Source organism: Thunnus maccoyii, chromosome 10 (genome assembly GCF_910596095.1).
Source record: "Thunnus maccoyii chromosome 10, fThuMac1.1, whole genome shotgun sequence".
Lineage (NCBI taxonomy): Eukaryota > Metazoa > Chordata > Actinopteri > Scombriformes > Scombridae > Thunnus > Thunnus maccoyii.
The window spans coordinates 34878525-34901154 of NC_056542.1; the positions used below are offsets into that span (position 1 = coordinate 34878525).

The 22630-nt window shown below is 39.0% G+C and overlaps 1 protein-coding gene across 3 annotated transcripts in view; it reads left to right on the top strand.

Moving 5' to 3' along the window:
• Window positions 1-21889, top strand: part of LOC121905190 (dysbindin-A-like) — a 41903-nt gene extending 20014 nt beyond the window's left edge. The window contains exons 7-11 of one of the 3 annotated variants that reach the window (XM_042423243.1): window positions 2603-2625; window positions 3117-3287; window positions 6306-6434; window positions 6830-7126; window positions 20077-21889. In XM_042423243.1, the coding sequence (XP_042279177.1) occupies window positions 2603-2625; window positions 3117-3287; window positions 6306-6434; window positions 6830-7089 (583 nt within the window). In that variant the 3' untranslated portion in view covers window positions 7090-7126; window positions 20077-21889. Of the gene's footprint in view, window positions 1-2602; window positions 2626-3116; window positions 3288-6305; window positions 6435-6829; window positions 7566-20076 lie in introns of those variants that run through there. The other 2 variants (XM_042423242.1, XM_042423244.1) reach the window with 2 other exon arrangements.
• The last annotated feature ends 741 nt before the right edge of the window (window positions 21890-22630 follow it).

The following is a 22630-nucleotide window of genomic DNA, read 5'->3' on the forward strand; positions in this document are numbered from 1 at the left end:
TAGCAGTGAGTTATTCAGGAGTGAGAATGAGTCACTATGGTTATGGGGAGGCTCTGTGTCTGTTGCTCTGAAACTTTCTCGCAATTCCCAATAGGTTAGGTTAGTATACCTATGCGAAATCATGCATTTAAGTACCTCAATGCTGAAATCTAGTAATGTAACATAATTTTACATTTTACAGGGTTGCCAACATGCTGCTGATGCCTGCTTGGCCTTTCCTTTATTTTAAATTAGATTTAACTTTATTGTCACACCTAGAAGCTGATACTCATGTTGTAATGGAGATGCAAATTCCTGCCTGGGTTGACATGAAATTATGAAATTTAAGCTCCAATATCAGATTTCCAAATAATTTAATAGACATTGGTCTAACATTCAAATAAATCATCAATACAGTATTTATTTGCTGTCCACAGCTGCTTTACACTGTGAAATGCTTCTTCAGTTCATTAAATCCCTGCAGCATCTGAAGGATATGAATGAATAGCTAATAGTGGTTAAATTAATCTGTCACAGCATCCTTTTGAATTTGAGGTCCGGTTTTTTTCTGATCAGGCATCAGACAAATAGGGTTTATTATTATTATTATTACACTGAGAGCAATAGTTTTTATATCAAGTTTTCATCCTTGTTTTCATATTTGCCTTTTTTTTAAATCTCAATTGTACTCGTGATGTGAGTACATGAAGGTTACACTGTCACTTTACTTACCCGTTGTATTTGCACTATATTGGTACTGTGGACTTAACTCATATTTACTTCAGCATTACACTAATCAACATTATGTTACACAAATGAAGAGATTCAGAATTGGATTCATTTTCTATCATTTATGATGGTAACACATGGTATGCAACATATGAACAATGATGTTAATGCAGTCTACATCACAAGGGGGTTTATGTCAAAAGTATACAGTTTAAGTAGATGGTTTCCAGTTTCTCAAAACGATAAATGTACACAATAAAAATCTCTTTGACCTCCGTTTTAACCATTCAATGTACGTTACTTTTACTTCTGTGTGCCCAAGGTGTAATGAAGGTATTTAGTCAGTATGACACTGTAGCATTTCATAGGCTGGTTTTCCTGACAAAAAAAACACACAGTTTCTTTGATGGCTGCATAGCTACATAACTATGCAGCTATGTGGCCAGCTAGTTGTGTTAAGTTAGCTGTAGCAACAACCAAACAACAAACAACACAGCTTTGCTGCCCTACGCCATGTATGCGGAGCTAGCAGTCCTACATAACAGTTAAATGTTTTGATTATAGCTTACCTGTGTGAAAATGGCGTGAACACATGAAAATGTGTCAGGAAATGCTGCTGAAGGTGATGTTTGTTGTTCTTCTTCCTCTTTGTTAACTCTCTTCCCAATCTGGAAAGCTGAAAAGTAGCACTCCATTAGCTATCCGTTTCCCACGTGTCAGTCATGAGAATGGTCATTGCAGTTGATAAAACAGCAAGCGTTCACCATTCTACCATGTAGAACAAAAAGGGAGAGACATCGTAAATAGGTTGGGCAAATATTTATTGAATTAACATAGCAGGGCACTTGCTTCATTCAAAAAAATAAAAACATTATCTGAAAGGCTACTAGAGATATGATAGTGCCTGCTATAGTGCATCCCAGAGAGACAGGATATGTGTATATAAATCAAAAAACAAGATGTCATTATGAGGTTGTCAAAGTAAATTTAAGTACCTTACATTTCCACTGAACTATCTGCTCTAAAAACAAGGAGGGCCAGGGGACAACGCAAGGAGGTTCGGGTAATATGGGCAAATATTCACTGGATAATATAGGAGAGCATTTCTTGTATTAATGCCTTATAAGTTGTTCAGCTGGATCCTTATTTAGTTAGCATTGTTTCACGTACCATAGGGAAGGACTGATTACTTTGAGAGAATCCACTCGAATTCTTTTAGTCTTTCCTTTGCTCACTGGGCTGCTCCATTGCTCTTTCTCCCTCTTTGCCATGGCTGTGCCTGTTGAAGCCACTCCATCACTGCATCTGTATCCATGGTAGTGGATTTGGGTATCTGCACAGTGAATCCCTGCTTCCTCATGTTGCAGGCTGCTTTTTGCGTGGTCTCGTATAGTCTTGGTCCAGAGTCACAGTGGATTCTCATATTAGTGAGGGGGGTCTGGAAACTGATCCCTGTCTCCTTTGAAATTTTCTTGATCCTGGTGTATGTCTTATGTTTTTGAACCACTTCTGTTTTAATAGTCATGGTCAAATATCAGCTGTTATCCTTCCAGAAAAATTTTCTTCTGCCAAGCTATTTTTAGAACCATCTTCTTGACGGTAAATTCCAGAAAGTTTACAACCATGGACCTTGGTGGTGAGTTGTGGTTTGGTTTCTGGGTTAGTGCTCTGTGGGCCATGTCATGTCATGTTATGTCATACAGTTATGGAAATGTGTCCCTTAATGGATTGGGAGTCCTCTGACACTTCTACATAGGCACTGAAACTCCCTGGTTGACAATGGAGTATGATTCTTAGTGTTTATTTAGTCAGAGAACTAGAAAGGCAGACTGTAATGCTAACTTGTCTGATCATGTTGTGTGTTAATGGAAACTTGTCTGATGTTTGTTAACAGGAGGGACGTTGAGGCACTGGAAGGTGAGCTGCTGCTGGATTATTGCACAATACAATACATTACTACCTTTATGATAGTACTGTGAATAGTATTTGTCTCTTTTGTAAGTTCTCTATTATCGCGAAATTCACCATCAGAATCAATGATATGATATGAGATGATTAGACAAAATCTAACATTAAACAAAAGTTTAACAGTTTTAAAATATAGCTTCATTTATTAAAGGAACAAAGTTAACACCTACTTCACCCATGTGAAAACAAACCTGCCTCTTTAGGTATTATCAAAATTGGGTTGAATGGTTGATGAAGTGTATCGGTGTAATTGTCACAGGATATGACTGTGACACGTTAGGGATAATTGACCAGAATATTGATTGGCGTCTGATTATAAACCTGTTTATGTAAAATGCTATCAACAGACACACTAATGTTAATGCTACTGTTAATGGTACATTGTAAAACAGTATAGAAATGAAAAGGTCTTCTAACATGATTTGTTTTCCTGTTTGTAGTGGAACTGAATTCTGAGCATGCTCAGAAGGTGGCAGAGCTGGAGCAGGCCATGCAGCAGAAACTAAGAGAACGACAGAAAGTCTATGAAGAAGCCTTTAACCAAGACATGGAACAATACCTGTCCACTGGACACCTACAACACAGAAGTAGGTCACTATTATTTTTAGCAGGTAAGTTTTACTTGCCATGAATATTGACCAGTAAAATCATCAGTTGAAGTTGAAGAGATTTTTCTCTAACCATCTCCACACTCATGTTTATACATTTGAGAATGCATCCTGTCTTCCTTTGGCACAGTTACGTTAAAGTCCAGCTCACCTGCAAAGCAGCTGCCCCACACAAAACTTCTATAATAGCCTAAATGAGTCTCATGTTTTACCTGTGGACCATGTGGAAAACATCTGATTTCCACGTGGTCGGAGAAATAAAAAATGTGCGTGCTGATATATATATAACACATTCAAAAAATTGTGACTGATCTACAGATTAATGTATTTGCACCACATTTAAATCTTTATACCTGGAGCACACAATTGATATGCATATCAAATATTGTGACATGATGATTTCCACTGGAAATACAAAAAATTGTTGCAGTACCACCTATAAATAGATTTGCACTAAACTTGGTATGGTAGATTGTGATCACCTCTTGTGTTGGTGTGCCCATTATGGTGTTAATTGAAGTTTTGATATATACTGTTTTTCCTAAAATGACACAGTGCAAATAAAGATCGAAGTCATGTAGCCAGGAAACAAAATGCAACATAAAAATTTAGCAAAATAACTATTGCTAACCTTGTTCCAAAGAATAATTTGACACCAATTAGAAAAACCAAGGACCTCTTCGAAAAAGTAGGTTTTGCGTATTTCGCAAATTTGTGGAAAATAATTATAGGCGAAATTGGGCATGGCCTTCACCATGTGTGCAGCTCAGTGCATTGAATGCATAGATATAAAGCTTGAATATGCAATATATGGTGTGGGAGTTATAAAGCAAAACGTGTTTGCCTTTGTTATAGGGTGTACTTATGGTGGACACAGTTTTTGCACTTGACTAGATCTCCCCTTGCTTGGATTGCTAAATGATAACAAAACAAAGTAAATACAATGGGGCTCCAATACCATTGGTGCTTGGACCCCTAATGATATGCAAAACACTTACAATAAATGCCAGTATCTGTCACCCTCTGGGACAACACCATACTCAATTAGTGCAAGGTACTGAGTAAGATATAATGTTTGACTGGCATTAAGCTCCATACCACTGCCATTTCGTTACTGCCTACATCACTTCCGGCAGAAGGTCCAAGGGCCCCGTGCACAGTTATTATATCAGTCTTCCGCCAGACAAGCACCAGATTTGTTTTGCACGGGCTAGCTAAGAAAACAAAAATGTTTCAAGAAATAATATACATGTAAGGGCTATTCCAACTGTTGAGATTGGCATGACAAAGTCATTTGGCGTTGGTGCACTATCACCAAAACAACCACCAAGTCCTGCATTGATGACATATTTCCTGTTAAGTCCTTGTCAGGAACGTATCAGGATGCATTAGTGTTTACACTACAAAAGATATAGACGAGTGACAAATGAAAAGAAAAACTGGTACAGGTCTGAATGCTTGAGCGCTACAGTGAAGGGATCTGGTGGCTCTGTTATGCTGCGCAGAGCATTTTGCTGGCATGATTTGGTTCCACTTGTCCCCTTAGAGGGAAGGATCACTATAAATCAATACAAAGTTGCTCTGAGTCATCACCTTTATCCTATGATGAAACATTTCCATCCTGATGGGAGTGGTCTCTTCCAGGATGACAATACCCCAATTCATAGGGCACTAGGGGTTACTGAATGGTTTGATGAGTATGATGCTATGGCCTATGCAGTCACCAGATCTCAAATCAATTGAACACCTATGGGAGATTTTGGACTGACATGTTGGACAGCACTCTCCACCACCATTATCAAAACACCAAATGAGGGAATATCTTTTTGAAGAACGGTGTTCCTCAGCCTTAGCATTGATTCTACAAGTCTCTGGAACTCTTCTGGAAGGATCAACACCATTCTTCAAAAAGATATTCCCTTATTTGGTGTTTTGATAATGGTGGTGGAGAGTGGACGTCAGTCCAAAATCTACCATAGGTTTGGGTTTAGATCTGGTGACTGTGAAGGCCATAGCATATGATTCACATCATTTTCATACTCATCAAACCATTCAGTGACCCCTCCTGCCCTATGAATTGGGGAATAGTCATCCTGGAAGAGACCTCTCTTATCGGGATAGAAATGTTTTATCACAGGGTAAAGGTGATGACTCAGACCAACTCTATTGATTTGCAGTGACTTTTCCCTCTAAGGGGACAATTGGACCCAAAACATGTCAGAAAAATGCCCCCCAAAGCATAACAGAGCCACCGGAGCCCCTCACAAAAGGGTCAAGACCTGTACCAGCTTTTCCTTTACTTTGTCACCCGTCTCTATGTGGTCAAATACATCCCAGACCACCTCAGGAAGTGGTTTGAGTGATCGGATCACACTGTGTCTTGGTGGTCGTTTACACTTGTATTTAGTGCTGTCCACTTGTGATCCGATCGCCCAAGACGCATTTTAAAACCAAGTGTAAACAGGGTCTGTGATTTTGGATGTAAACCTATTTCTTTACATGTAGTACATTTGAATGATTTTTATTCAGAGGAAGGATCACCTGTTCTGGTATCTTTCCTATCTCAGTTTGTCTTGTCTATTCATGGAGAATAAGAGAGCCAGAGAACCAATTTGCCTTGTGTCCCACCAGGACCAGGTCACCATAAAAATGGATCTTCACAACCTTCAGTGGTATCCAGAGAATTAAATAAACTACATTTTTGACAGATTCTTTGGATGGAGTCAAGCATAGAATTGGATGAACTGTAGGGTACGCTTGAAGCCTGCTCCAAAGCAGTAATAGGATAAGTGTGCATCTAGTGTGGGTTAAGTGATGTGCATGTTGGCATTTTTCAGATGTGAGACCTACCTGTCTACCACCTGGTGGTGTGTAAATGTGCACTTAAGTGTGGATAATGGGACAGGCTTGAATAACTTTATGTGTATATGCCTGCTAGTAACTGAAGAAAACTTTAAAAGACAAAAAGTGTATATAAATAAAGCTTAAGGAAGTGTGTGTGTGTGTGTTTGTTGTTTGCAGAGCCAACAGGAGCTGATATGTGTGTTCTGGATCAGATGACAGTAGCTAACATATCAGATCAGGAGGCTTTGGATGACTTCCTCAACTCCACTGGTGATGACATCAGTGCTGGATCATCACTGACCTCAGGTAACCCAAACTCAGCTACTCCACAACCTGAGAATATACAGTAGCACACGGTCTCCACATTTTTTGCTGGCTTATTATGTTGTCATTGCTAATATGTGCAAAGTTGCATACGGTTCACATCTAACACGTATATGTTCTTGTGTTACTGTCTACCTGACGAATGTAAGTGTAACCTTGTATCTGGCTAAGTAACTGTCATTTTAAAATACAATTCGACATAAAATACTTATCAACTTGAATTATCAATTAGTGCAGTGATATGGCAATGGGCCATGGGCTATAGCTGATCTGTCTCCCATATGAATGCACCACACAAAACTCACATGTGACAGGTTGAATATATTAGGTCCAGGTGGTACAAGTCCACTGAGAATCAGAATTGTCCTCTCTAACAGGTCCAGACCTCGAGTCCTGCTCCTCTGAATCTTTGAGGAGCCCAATGAACCAAGACCCTCCCACAAACAACCAACCATCCAACCAGGACATAGCATGGATGCAAGAAGAGGAAGTGGCCAGTGAGGAGAGTGATGAGCCCCTGGTGCAGTCAGACGAGGAGGAAATTCAACCAGACATGTCACTGATTGGCCAGCAGGATGTTGGCCCACTGAGGGGCTCTGATGAGAGTGACTCTGCAGGGGACCTGCCCTCTGGGTAACCTGGCAACCAGGCACTTGAAACTTCTTGAATACCGGGTAAACACTAACTAACTGCTGACCTCTGCTTTTACTTGACACAGCTCCCATCTCCAACCAACATGTCCCAGCACTTAAGCGCTTCTTTCCTCTGAAATCCGTGGTCAAAAGCAGCTTTTTTCAGATTTGATATGCCTTCAACACAAATGCTAAATTTCCATATGGTTGAGATACATGTTGCTTCACCGTTTCCCGAATGTAAATGATTACTCCGTCCATGATCATTTATAGAAAACCCTCTATGCATAAAGAGACAAATCAAAGCTAAATGAAGTGAGTTTGTGTGAAAAAAGTTTTTTCAGTCATTTCAGCTCTAAATCTGGTTGTAACACCACTGCATTCACAAGCTACAGTAACTTCTAACCTCTTTAGGTTGGGGCAAGTGTACATTGAGGGGCCCACTGTAATAAATTCTGTGTATAGACAGCAGCAACAGCGACCATCTGCTGCCACTAGTGGTAATTACAGGATGCTGGCACGTTTAATTCTGCCGATATCTGAGTGGCAAGGGTACTGCACTATTTTAATGGGGGGAAACACTATTTGAAGGGGAACAGATTTTGACACAAGACTGGACAGAGAAGAAAGGAAACATGTCTTCAGATGAGGTGAAATGACTTTACTTTTGGTTGCACTATTGTGACATCCCTCGCTCTGGTTATGTCTGATCTCATCATAATTAACATCTGTATCCACTGCAGCTGTGTGCTAACATGTACCTGCTAACAGTTAGCGTTATACTGACCGAGTGACTAACAGTAGGTAAGGGTCTCACCTCTGCAGGGGTGACAACTCAAGCCAAGACATCAGTGTGTTACCCAGCGTGTAGCTAATATGTCCCACTATAATAAATATTGTCTGATGGATGGTTAACATGTATCATCTCCGTTGATAACGATGTAAGTTTCATACTGGCATGCTAACAAGCAACTGTAATTTACAGAATGGCTGATAAATACATGAAAATAGTTAGGATATGTCTAGCAATAAATGCAGATACTTTTAGTGGTAGTTGTTATTGTTATGAGAGCACTTGTGTAATTTAGTTTTATCTCTGCCTCTACCGGGTGGCTGTGGCTCAGGAGGTAGAGTGGGTCGTCCACTAATCGGGAGATCAGCGGTTCGATTCCCGGCTCCTCTAGTCCACATGCCGATGTGTCTTTGGGCAAGATACTTAACCCCAAATTGCTCCTGATGGCTGTGCCATCAGTGTATGAATGTGTGTGAATGGTGAGTTTCCTCTGATGGGCAGGTTGGGACCTTGAATGTTAGCCCCTGTACCCATTCAGCGTATGAATGTGTGTGAATGAGTGAGTGTGATTTGTAGTGTAAAAGCGCTTTGAGTGGTCGGAAGACTAGAAAGGCGCTATACAAGTACAGCCCATTTACCAAGTAAAACTAACATTATGGTACTTTACGGCAGTCACCCTGCTAACGTTAGTGTTAGGATATTGAATCACAGAAACAATCAGTGATAACGGAAAAAAGGAATCACACACTAAACTGCTAACTTCAGCATAGTCACCAATGCACAGCAAAAGCTGATGTTAGAAGTTACTTTATCAGTGGAGTAAAGCAGTGGGCATCTCAGAGTTGGCTGTTAGAGGATTGTAAGGATTATTATTAGTATTATTATTCTCCCCCATGCCATTGCATTTATGAGTGTCTTTGGATGCTCAAAAACTCACAAAAAAAGGCACAACACAAGTTATAATTGGCAAAAATTACAAAATTCTGTAGTGACTGGGCTCAGGAGTGGCCGGCAGACTCTACTGCGCCCCCAAACGCAGGGCCATATTGAGATGAACTTGCTTGGATGTTCATGAAATTCGGCAGGTTCATTGCTCTCATCATTCTAGTCATAAAACATATTTTTTGAAAATTTTTCACGGACAGGAGGCCAGCCATTTTGGATTTTGTGCGTCAATTTTCATTTTACAAACACATGTTTGAGGCCTTTAGGATGTTCAAAAACTTGTGAAACTTTGCACCTGTGTTCAAAGTAGTAAGCATTTTGATTAGTATCACAATTGGGCTTGGGCATGGCATTTCAGCACTATAGCACTCCCTAATTGCTTTTAGCATTTTTGAGGTTGAAGGGATGCTCAAAAACTCCTTGATATCGGATATGAGTCTTGGGCTTGGGTGTGGCAAAATGGCTCAAGGATGCCCCCTGGAAAACTTCAAAGTGAAAACCCCCACCTTTTTATTTTGACCCAGATTTACAAAATTTGTGAGGCAGATGTACCATCCCCAGACTTTTAAAATAAAGCTTCTTGGAGCTATACCCTAAATCCAACAGGAAGTCTGCCATTTTAAATCTACTTTGCATTTTTTTTGTAAAGTGAAGCCATTGATAGGCGTTGTGCTTTAACAAACTCCTCCTAGAGATTTAACCTAAACAACTTCAAATTGGTAGGTGACATCCAGCGACCTTCACAATGTTAAATTGCAAAGCTTTTTAGTCTTCATGGAATGTCCTTGGCGTGGCATGCCAGACAATTTTGCCTAAAACACGTTTGAGGCATTAAACAGGAAGTTGTTGTAACTCCACCTTAGATTACACTTATGTAGTATTGCCTACATGCAACAGGATATGTGGCCTAAATGACACAGTTCATCTAATGTGTACACATTTTCTAATAAGTCATATCCAGCACCACGTATTTTACAACAGAAATAATATTTTACCCATTCAAACAGTTTCTGATAGTCTTAAAAATTAAGAGCCATGTAAATAGATCTACAATAGTGGTACCATGGCTGCTGCTCCCTCCGACATGCGTAAGGTGCCCGTTCAGCTTTAATCTCTATTCTTTTTATTGTAAACAAATCCCATGAAAACCAACAATGAATACATCCAATAACAAGTATCCTGTGTATATCCAAAGTCTGACATATCTTATTCCTCTGTGCCATAGAGCTCTGTTGTCGTCCAAAAACTATAACACATCAATGACAAGGCAGTTTTATGTTTAAAAAAAATGCAAGGGGTTGACTTCTTTATTCACATAGAGTGAGAGGTTGAAATACAGGAAGGTCAGTCTAAATGATCTATAGGAGCCAGTATACCTCAGAAACCACCTCCCTCCACACTTTCCGATGTCAGATTGGGAAGGGGAGGGGGCTGCATCTGAAACGGACCATCTGACGTTCACATCCACTTCACACTGGTCAGCTGTGTGGAGGTGAGGGTTTTAAACCTCTCTCTGTAGCTCAGTGTTTCCCCTACAATAGTACAGGCCTGGCGGGCCACCAGGCCGACGAGAACCCCTGCCAGGCCAAAAAATAATTTTATAAATGTCAAAAATAACACCAAATATCCATTCATTCACAAATCAATAGCGTTTGGGAACTGATGAGCGGCACTGTCTCGAAACGTGAGTTAACGTCTGTGTCGTTGCCTGGGAAACTGCAGGTAGTGTAACTCCTTTTAAGGAATAGGGCAGAGCGTAAGCGAGTGAGTAGTTAAGCGAGAGAGCGAGCGTCAGAAAAATAACAGTGAATGCGAGCTGAGCAGAGGAAAAGGTTAGCAGTAAGTTGTCAGTCTGGCGGTAAATGTACAGTACAGACTACAGTGTGTCACTTAATAAATGCTGCACCTTGTCAAGACCATGAAAAGTTCCCCAACTGCTGGAAAAGTGAAGGAGTTGGCTCCAAAGTTAACAACAATGGGTTACTCTAACCTAAATGTGTAGCTGCCTGCTAATTGTATATACATTTGATGGACTATGTGTCATTTAGGCTTCACTACCTATTGCCAGTAGACAATGCTACATAAGGGAAATATTAATACAGCAATATATTCACCAGAGGGCAACTGAAATGGATATACATTTTCATGAATATTGGACATTGCATGTAGCACATAACTATCACTTCCTGTGTCCAATATGTGGTGCTAGAGAACACCCCCTAAATATGTCATGTTGCTGTATATCGTGTAGACCACACCATGTAAATTTCATGTAGTGGGCAAAATTGACCGGCACACCATGTCAAGGGCATTCCATGAAAACTCAAAGGTCTTTAGATGTCACCTAACAAATTTGAAGTTGCTCTAGTTAATTCTCCAGGAGAAGTTCATTAAAGTACAATGCCTGTAAATGGCGCCCTCAGGCCATTTTGCCACACCCAAGCCTAAGACCCATATCAGATGGCAAGTTACGCCACTTCTGATATATGTGCAAAGTTTCATAAGTTTCTGAGCACCCCTAGCACCTCAAAAATACTAAAAGTAATAAGGGGGCACTATAGAGCTGGCGTGCCACACCCAAGACCAATTGAAATATCAAATCAAAATATTTACTAGTTTGAACATGGGTGCAACATTTTGTGAATTTTTGTGCATTCTAAAGGCCTCAAACATGTTTGTAAAATGAAAATTGACACACTAAATCCAGTATGGATGACTTTCTGTCTGGAGAAAAAAATTCAAAAAATGACTGTCTGACTGTCTGACTGTGGTTTGCTGAAAAATATCCTGAAGACTGGGATGTTGATGGACTCCCATAATCTCCATGGCTGTCTGTATTAGTCTGTTGATTTGGGCCTTTGACTGAACTGTCAAGTCATCAAACCATGCAGAGATATCATAGCACAGGAGGCTCTCCACTACAGCATGATAGAAAAGAAGCTGCACTTCCCAGGTCACACCAAAGGTTCTGAGCCTTCTCAGGAAGTGCAGCCTCTGCTGCACTCGAGAACAGATTACATCCACATGGACCTTCCACACCAGTTTGTTGTCCATGTGGGTGCCCAGGTACCTGTAGTCCATCTGTGCTATGGTATGGTCATGGATGACCACTGGTGAATGATCACTGAAAGAAATGGGGTCAAACACCATCTCCTCTGTTTTTTTGTGTTGCGGATAAGATGGTGTTTGTCACATCACTATACAAAATTATGGATGATAGACTTATACATCTGAACATGTGTGGCTGTAAGGTATTGAATGCAGAGATGAAATCAACAGACAATAGCCTAGCATAGGCCCTTGGTTCTCCAGGTGTTTAGTGACCATGTGCACTAAGCTACTGATTGCATCATCGGTGCCTCTATGTTGTCTGTATGCGGATTGGTATGGGTCTAACTGTGGGCCTATCTCAGACGTCAGCCTGCTCAACAGTCTTTCCATTCATCACCATAGGGGTTAAAGCAACTGGTCTGAAATCATTACATTCTTTGGGGCAGGGTTTTTTGGGGACAGGCGTGATGACTACTTTTTTCCATATTCAATCAATCAATCAATTTTTATTTATACAGTGCCAAATCACAACAAAAGTAATCTCAGGGCACTTTTCACATAGAGCAGGTCTAGACCGTACTCTTTAATTTACAGAGACCCAACCATTCCCCCATGAGCAAGCACTTGGCGACAGCGATAAGGAAAAACTCCCCTTTAATGGGTAGAAACCTCAAGCAGAACCCGGCTCTTGGTGGGTGGCCATCTGCCTTGACCGGTTGGATATTACTGGCACAGTGTTAGTATCCACAGACTTCTTAAAGATGGGGCACCAGGCAGGTGTTAATTCCTTTGCACATGTTTTTAATACAAATGCAGAAATGCCATCTGGTCCAGTGGCCTTGTGAGACAGTGTCATTTTTAAAAACTGTTTCCACCTCTTTGGGGTCGATGAAGAGCCTGTACACCCCATCAAAGGATACAGTCCCCTCCAGAAGTATTGGAACAACAAGGCAAATTCCCTTGTTTTTGTTGTTCACTGAAGACATTTGGGTTTAAGATCAAAAGATGAGTATGAGACAAGAGTTCAGAATGTCAGCTTTTATTTCCTGGTATTTACATCTAAATGTGTTAAACAACTCAGGACATACCACCCTTTGTTTGAACCCACCCATTTTTCAAGTGAGCAAAACTATTGGACTGTGACTGATAGGTGTTTCTTGTTGACCAGGTGTTGCCTTTAAGGTTGATTGTTCAAACATTAAATAGCTCTGCATGACTTGTCTACTTTTTGGCCTGGGTTTAAACCTATAAAGACTGCATTTCTTGTTAAAGAGGATAAACCAACATGAAGACCAGAGAGCTGTCTATGGGTGAAAAGCAAGCCATTTTGAAGCTGAGAAAAGAAGGAAAATCAATCAGAGCCATTGGACAAACATTGGGCATAGCATGCACAACAAATTGGAATATCCTGAAAAAGAAAGAAACTACTGGTGTACTGAGCAACAGACGTTGAACAGGTCGGCCAAGGTAAACAACAGTAGTTGATGACAGAAATATTGTGAGAGCTGCGAAGAAAAACCCCAAAACATCAGTAAGTCACATCAACAACGACCTCCACAGTGCATGGGTGAAGGTATCACAATCCACTGTTCGAAGAAGAAGAAATATAGAGGCCATACCACAAGATGCAAACCACTCATCAGCAGTAAGAATCGGAAGGCCAGATTGAAATTTGCAAAGAAGTACAGAGATGAGCCGCAAAAGTTCTGGAACACAATCTTATGGACTGATGAGACCAAGATTAATCTCTACTAAAGTGATGGAAAGGCCAAAGTGATCATGGTGAAAGAAAGGAGCTGCTTATGATCCAAAGCATACAAGCTCATCTGTGAAGCACGGTGGAGGTAATGTCATGGCTTGGGCGTGCATGGCCGCTTCTGGAACAGACTCAATAATATTTATTGATGATGTAACTGATGATGGTAGCAGCAGAATGAATTCCGAAGTGTACAGAAACATTTTGTCTGCCAATTAACGGAGGAATGCATCCAAACTAATCGGGAGGAATTTTATCATGCAGCAGGACAATGACCCAAAGCACACTGCCAACAAAACAAATGATTTCATCAGGGGAAAAAAGTGGAAGGTTTTAGACTGGCCAAGTCAATCACCTGACCTTAACCCAATAGAGCATGCATTTCACCTCCTGAAGAGGAGACTGAAGGGAGAAACCCCCCAAAACAAACAAGAACTGAAAGAAGCTGCAGTAAAAGCCTGGAATAGCATCACAAATGAAGAATGCAACAGTTTGGTGATGTCGATGGGTTGCAGGCTCGAGGCAGTTATTGCAAGCAAGGGTTATGCCACCAAATATTAAATGTTATTTACTTCAAGATTATTTGTTCCTTTACTTTTGCTCATGTAAAAATGCTGTGGTGTAATACAAACGGTGATATATCCTAAGTTGTTTAACACATCTAAATGTAAATACCAGGAAATAAAAGCTGACATTCTGAACTCTTGTCTCATACTCATCTTTTGATCTTAAACCCAAATGTCTTCAGTGAACAACAGAAAAAAGGGAATTTGCCTTGCTGTTCCAATACTTTTGGAGGGGACTGTATGTTTTCCAAAACACTGCTGCATTCAGCTGAGAAGTCTTGTGTATCAAACCTTTTCATAAAAACTGTTCAGTTCATTTGCTGTGGATAGTTTGTCCACAGAATTTAAACGTTTCTTAGTGGATTTCATGTTGGTCATCGTTTTCACAGAGTACCATAGTTTCCTAGTTTTCATGTTTTGTAGATTTTCCTCAAGTGTCATCCTGTGCTGTTGTTTCGCCTCCCTAAGTCTCTTGTTTTGATTGTACGGCTCTTAATTGTAGTTGGTCATTATTCTTGAATGCAAGTTTCTTTCTGTTGATACAGTCCTTCACCTCCTTGGTGATGTAAGGCTTGCTATTTGGGAACACCTTTATTGTCCTTTTTGGGATCACAGAATCAATCCAGATTTTAATATAGTCTGTAGTGACTTCTGTAGCATAGTCTAGATTTTCCTCCTCAGAATGTATCCCACTCTGTACATAAAAAAACAGCCTTTAAGTGTTTCGATGCTATCATCTGTCAATACATTGAAAGGTTTGACCAGAGGCTTGCTACTCTTAAGAGCTGCTTTGTATGTAGGTATCAGATGGACAGTGTCATGGTCTGAGTTGGCCAGCGGTGGTTTTGCAATAGCTGTATATGCACATTTAACATTTCCATAACATTTGTCAAATATTTAGTTTTTCCTGGTGTCACATTTTATATATTGTTCAAAACCAGGCAGTGCAATATTCAGGTTGCAATGGTTAAAATATCCCATAATAAAGATAGGGGCATTTGGGGTGTGTTGCAGCTGATCTTGTACACAGACTACCACTCAGAAAGCAGCTCTGGAAGCATTACTGTCAGGGAGAACATAAACTGAACATATCAGAATATTTCCTGGGGCAGGGAGAATGGCCGCAGGCTAAGATACAGCAGTTCAATGTCTTCATTACAGACTGTTTCCCAAACTGTATACTGCCTATAACACCACTACACCATGCCCGCCCCATCTGCTTTTCCCTGAGACCTCAGTTCTGTCTCTGCTGATGTGGGTAAAACCTTCAATTTCCACCAAAGGATCGGGTATATCTGGTCTTAACCATGTTTCAGTGAAGAGCATTATGCAGCACTCAGCATATTCAAAGCAGGCTTTTGACAGCAGTCGGAGTCTGTTCATCTTGTTCCTTAGCGATCTCGCGTTGCACAGGATCATAGATGGTAGTGGCGGCCTGTTTCTTCTCCTCCTCAGCCACTGTCGTTGCCAGTTCTGACGTGTGCCAAATGTGAGTTTTCAAGCAACCCAAGTCCCCCATAAAATGCAATGGCGTGAGGGAATGATAATAATGATAATAATAATAGTAATAATAATAATTAAAGCTGCAAGCAGTGATGATTGGGCCCTCACACCTTCGCACACGTCGGGGTGTGTCGCAGTTCAAGTGCTGTTTTTCCCGAGCAACATGATGCAGCATTTACTAGAGGGCATGGTACACAGATATGCATTTTCCTGAATATTGGACATTGCATGTAGGGGATAGGGGGGCACAAAATACACATTTTTAGACCTTTTCCATACATGTGTTGGCTTGGCTTGTCTTGGTTTGAGTTGGCGCATCAGCGCAGCACAGCAGAGATTTCTATCTCCATTACATTAGGGCCACGATCTTTAAGGTGTGTCTTTTAAATTATGAGGTGCTTGTCTTGACTCAAATGACAGCAAAATCTCAGCTGTAAAATAATGGATAGACAAATTTAATTTCCCATAAATCTTCCCAAAAAGAGTTCCCCGATATTTATTATTAATTAAAAGCTTCTAATATGCAGCATCAGGTAATGTTTTCATTTGCAGTAACTTAATACATCTCTGATACGGCTGAAAGCCATCAGGAAACAGTAAAATAAGGGAGATTGCTGAAATTACAAACAGAGACACGGGAGAGAAACTTGACCACTAAATTCAAAATGGCCGACTTCTTGTTGGGTTTAAGCTATGGTTCCAAGAGATGTACATGTGTGTTTAATATTGCGCGGGGGCTACTTGGTTGAAGTATTGTAGGGGGTGCTGTCGAGTCATTCTGCCACACCCATGCCTGCCACCTAAACAATATTACAGAATTAGGGACCTGTCATGTGTCCCTAGCCCCTCAAAAACAGCTTCCTGTTCCATGGCAAATAATGCTTTGCCATGGCAACAGCTTTTGATGAAAACTAAAACTTTCTAAAAGGTTCTCAATTTAGCATCTATGAGGTCTTACAACTTCGCTGACCAAATTTTAGCTGGGTCTGGTTTACCTGCAAGGAGTAGTTAATAAACGTATGGGGCTTATAACTTCCTGTTGCCAGAAGATGGCGCTATGACTGTGAGTCAATATTGAAACATAGATGTGTTCAGGCTGGGACTCTTAAGTATGAGAAATTTGGGGCAGGTTTGATATAACATTGCGAAACATTGAAATTCGCTGTGTCACCATTGCAGCGGTTAAAAACTCAAGATTTTGCAAAGGTCTTTAGATGATGCTGACAAAATTTGAAGTTTGTCACTGTTAAATCTCTAGGAGGAGTTTGTTAAAATACAAGGCATGCAAATGGCAAAAACTGTGAAAAAACTGAATTGAATTTAAATTTTTATTAAAGAATGTGAACATTAATTACAGACTACTTAAGTCACCACTAATAAGAGGGCTGTAAAAACTGTTATTGAGTGTATATTTTCATGTATTTATTGAACTTACCTGTTGTTTTAGTCATGTGTGTACTTGTTTTTGTATTAATTCTTTAAATTCTTATTTTAATTATTATTGAATATATAATAATTATTATTATTTTTAAAATTTTTGTCTATTTCTTTAAGTATTATTTGTGAATTCCCTTTGCATTTTGTTCAGAAGAGTCTACCTGTGTGTGCTTTATAGGCAGTGACTACCTTCTACCGTTTTGTCAATGGACAGTTTCATATAGGAAGGAATACAGAAGACAGTGTTGGGTCACTTATTAAGATAATGGGCTTCAGACATGTTATGATGGGCCCTTAATATGGTGATAGCTAATTAGGCAAGACAGCAGACATTACAAGCTGTTGTTCTTAAAAACATGTCCCTAATTAATATGTATTTATTATAGGCAAGATGTTTTGGAAGGGTATATGAAGGTAGCATCTTTTTGCAGACATACCTGTTAGACAAAATCACATATTTAGGTATCATATTATCCAAAAATCAACAGGACAGACTTTCTCTAAATTTCAATCCGATGATTGAAAAAGTTAAAACCAAATTCAGTTGTGGCTTAAAAGAGATCTTTCATTGAAGGGACGTACACTGCTGTCCAAAGCTGAAGGATTATTCAGCCTTACCTTCACTTCATTTAGGAAAAAGTCTGCTAAAACTGTAGACTGTTATTTAACTTTCTGTGGAAAAATCAAACACATTATATTAGAAAATCTGTAGTGTCAAATTCATGTCAAAATGGTGGTTTGGATTTTATGGATTTTTCTACATTGAATTACACATTTAAGATTAAGTGGATAAAACATTTTTTATGAACTATAAATCGATAGGGAATTTCATTTCTAAGTTTACTGTTGATTAACTTGGTGGCCTCTCCTTCTTACAGCTTTATTGTCATGGAAAATGATCTACATGCACAATGATCTACATGCACAATTTCCCCCTTAAAATTATTATATTTGGAACAGAGGTGACTTTATACAAAAGCAGACTTACCTTTTTAAAGAACTGGTGTGATAGGAATATTATTTTGTTGGCTGAGCTGCTCAGCTTACAGGGTCATCAAATGACTTTCAGTGAATTTATCTCCCATTTAAATTTTCCAATATCAACTGAAGATTATGTACCTAATGGCTCTGTGGCTCTCTACAGAAGGCTTCCTTGTCTTATGGATATCTCATTACAACACCCTATTGACATTTAATTCGATAGAATCTGTTTTGTACCATCTAAAAATAAAAATAGAGATGTATGTACTTTATTTCAGGAGGAAAGTATTTATATTCCTAATGTCAACACCTACTGGAATAATTTTGTAAGTGAAATTACATGGCAGAAGGTTTGGCTGTTGCCAGACAATTTTGTCATCATTCATTTTGTATTCATTCTTTAAATTCTTATTTTAATTATTATTTCTTAAATTTTTGTCTATTTCTTAAGTTTTGTTTGTGAACACACATGTATGTCTCTTAACATGTTTAGTTTCATAACTACAGTTTTCTAATTGAATTAACAAATAAAAAATGTCAAAGCTGGCTGGCTAATTTGCTTTGTGCTTAATAGGCAGTGACTACCTTCTATAGGTGTGTCAGTAGGCAGCTGCATATGGTGATAGGTGATAAGGAAGGAATGCTAAGATCAAGGAGCGAGGAGAGTTCTGAGTAGTTATGAGTGAGGAAACATGAACGCAGCCATGGAAGTCTTTGACTGGCCGACATGCCCCCTTATTGGATATCAGTTATCGATTGGCCATTGCAGCTGATCTGACTGATCTGATACATCACAACATCACTACAGTTTCATACCGGAGTGGAGACAGATACCAGATTAAACTTAAGTGAATCACTCCTGAGTTTGACATTTTATTTGATTTCTGATTCATCATCTAGTTAAAAATCTGTGTTAATTTTCGGTCTGATCAACAAAAGAACCATTAACAACTTTGTTCATTTATTAGAAAGATTCTACTCTTTATGATCTATTATTTCCCCCATTAACTGTTATTATGGATGAAATTAAATTAAAGAATATGTCTGTCAGCAAGATACACAGTTCAAACACATTTTTGTTTTACATAATTCATAAGTCCTCATTTCCATTCAGTCACTTGAGGGTAAAAATTCTTGAGCATCAGGTTTGATATGAGTTACATAATTTCAATTTTCCCCGAAACACTTAGCTAAATAAATAATTTCCTGTGTTCAAAAGACACTCTAATCATATTCTGGGTTATTAAATAATGAATTCACAATCAGAATATCGATAACAGACTCAAATAATTAATAAATAATATGAACACACTGCCAGTAGAAATGGCTCATGTGCCTCTGAGCAGGACACAGTACACAGTATAAACACAGAATGCAGGTTTTTATTCATGTGCAGTTGTTTGTTAAACACGTAACAGGCTGCAGAGAGGAAACAGCTGCTCTGGCAATGATAACTGTGCACTTTTATTAGTGTCAGCACATGTGTGCACTGTGCTATGCTGTGTACACAAACTCCATCAAAAGTCGATACAGTTATTAAAGCCGACTGACAGCTGAACCAGGTGTGATCAGCTTCTGCCATCATCAGAAAAGGATGTCACTTCATGTGACACTTCAGACGAAAGGACATCTTATTTATTAAAAACATATTTCCTTGTTTCCTCTCTCCTTGTGTTTTTTAATTGCATCTCTCCATGCATCCACGGTGGGAGGGATAAGACACAAGGGAGGAATAGTAGTGATATTACATTGTCTGTCTTCAAAGGAAAAAAAAAATCTTTTTAAAGACTGTCATCTTTATTTTGAGGTGTTGTGCCCTTTGTTCCATTTTATCCTACAGATGTGATGTAATAGTATCATCAACATAAAAAACTGAGCCATGCCTTATAGTTTCTAACTTTATATTTTTCATTATCTGAAGCATTTATTACACTCATTTATTTTCCTCTTATGTTTACAGTGTGGATCATTGGTGACAGCTATGTCCAGCGTGGTGCCCAGAGAGATGCAGAGACTAAGGGAAGTAACCTCAGCATGCCGGATGTCCCTCACATTAGACATGACCATCCTAGGCTATTTTTGAAAGATGGAGTTAATTTTACACCTAGGGGAAATTATATGTTTTTAAGTACATTAGCTAATTGTCATGAAAACAACCTCCAAATGCTGAGAACTGCTTACAGTTGGCGGTGTCACTGCTTTTGAATTTGGCCTTTAGGACCCAGTATATTATTTCATTTATATTGACTGTCATCACTAATGTTGAGTTTGGGTTTTAGTTTTAAATATGTCCAACTTTTTGTGTTTTATTTCCTCTTATTTAAAAATTTCACATTTCAATTATATCAAATAGCACTCCTTTTTTCTTTAATACTGACTGAAAATATTAGATTTCACGTTTAAATCTAGCTGTCAATTGAATGGACAAACAAATCATACAATACAGATAATACATCAAGCAATAATACTCAATTCTTTTGCCAAATGATAGAAGTCTAGCTTAAGTAGAAAGTGAAAATACACCCACGTTTCACACTTCAGAAGACTGAAATGTAGACAAATAATTATGCAGAGTCCATCTCTGTGTGTGCAGGAGTATTTATACTTTCTACCTGAAGATAACTAAGGAACTTTACACCCAGCATCAGAGCCTGAGAAGGTTTTGGAGAGCGCCTTTTGTTTGCTGCTCTGATAGAAGTCAAGTTAAAACACAGAAGAATATGACACATCCAAACAAATCAGTGTCACTTTGAGCCCTTTTATCCAACTAATGACCCAAAGAAAGAATTATCTGCACACTGAATAGTTTTGAAGCCCCCAAGAGGATATTGTTTATTTGTGACATTGCAAACTCTGAGAAGGCACAGGTATTGTGAGGTTTATATAGTGATGCAAAAAGAAACAGTCAGCTGATCAACCGAATCTATCAGCCGATTTTGTGTGTGTGTTTTTTTTTCGGCCTCACTATATAAACTTCACAATACCTGTGCAATACCCACAAGACCTTCTCAGAGCTTGCAATGTTGCAGATAAATGATACCGTTTAGGGGGCTTAAAACTATTCAGTGTGCAATTCTTTGTTTTTCAAAATAGAAGTATAGTTTCTCAGTGAATGTTCTGCATTTGTCTTAAAGAAATGTCCAAACAAAACCAGTACATAACATCTGCTTTTGATTTTTTTACTTTCTGCTACCCTTGAAATAAATGAAAAGATGTGTAAAAGTTGTAACAGTAATTATAAAGATAGAACCTATGGATAAGAACCCAGTGTCATAATTTGGCAAAATCTTAATGTCTTGTGAAATTAATGAAGTTGCTCTAGTTGTTCTTCTTTGCCCTTGGAGAAAGTGAAAATGGTAGGCACAGTGGTGTCCTTCAGGTTTGTCCTTCCCTAATTACAAGAAACATAAAAATATGACATTATTGCAGAGTAAGTGGCTGTTACTCATGAAAGAGGTTTGTGTGTTTAAAGTTCTGTAGATATTCAACTTTGTATTTGAATGTGGTTTTAAATTTAACAGTGTACTGCCAAAACAATTGGAGTATGAATGTACAGTATGCAGTTCATCGACATTAAAATTGTTGTTGTTGTTGTGAAAAGAATATTTAACTGTTATCAAAGCTTACTACCACTGTAGAATCATGCTATGTTTGGCTGTTTCACTTGCAGAATAATTTTCCCACAAGATTTTCACAGACTGTATATGGGGAAAAATGTAGTAATTTTCACTGTATGATACAGGGCCTTTGCAATAAATGCACTGAAATGTAAAAGTTTGCAAAAAAAAGTGTCATGATGCTTGATTGGTAAAATCTTCATTTGGCCTTTTGCATCAGGGGAACACTAAACTACACTGGTGTGTCAGTAATTTCACTTTGACAGTGACAACACAGAGCAAGTTGTGCCCTAATCAAGTATTTAGTAATTTATATTACTGTATTATGGTCAATACCGTATCACTTTTGACCAATAAGTTGCTTGATTATTTGAAAGGTGCTGAATGAAAAAAGATCTCTTTACCCTGGAGTCACTCCTGAAGTGATTATTCTCAAGTGTTCAGAAGAGAAGTCTTGTTAGGAGTCCAGCTCTGTTTTGTCTTATGTCGAGCATCCAGCCTGTCTGGGTCACCTAGAGCAAAACTTTACATAGAGAAATAGATATGTAAAGTAATATATTTGTTAGGTTACCTCCCTCAAAGACCTCTTTACATGCAAACAATACAACTTAAAACAAAAGCTGCAAGCACCAATGAATGGGCCCTTGCACCTCGTGTGCATTGGAAGGAGTGACAACCATCGCTACTGGAGGTTTGTTAACAGGGGCTCTGAATTGTGCAGTACATTTGATGAACTATGTGTCATTTAGGCTTCACTACCTGTTGCCAGTAGACAATGCTACATAAGGGAAATATTAATGCAGCAATATATTCACCAGAGGGCAACTGACATGGATATACATTTTCATGAATATTGGACATTGCATGTAGCACATAACTGTCACTTCCTGTGTCCAC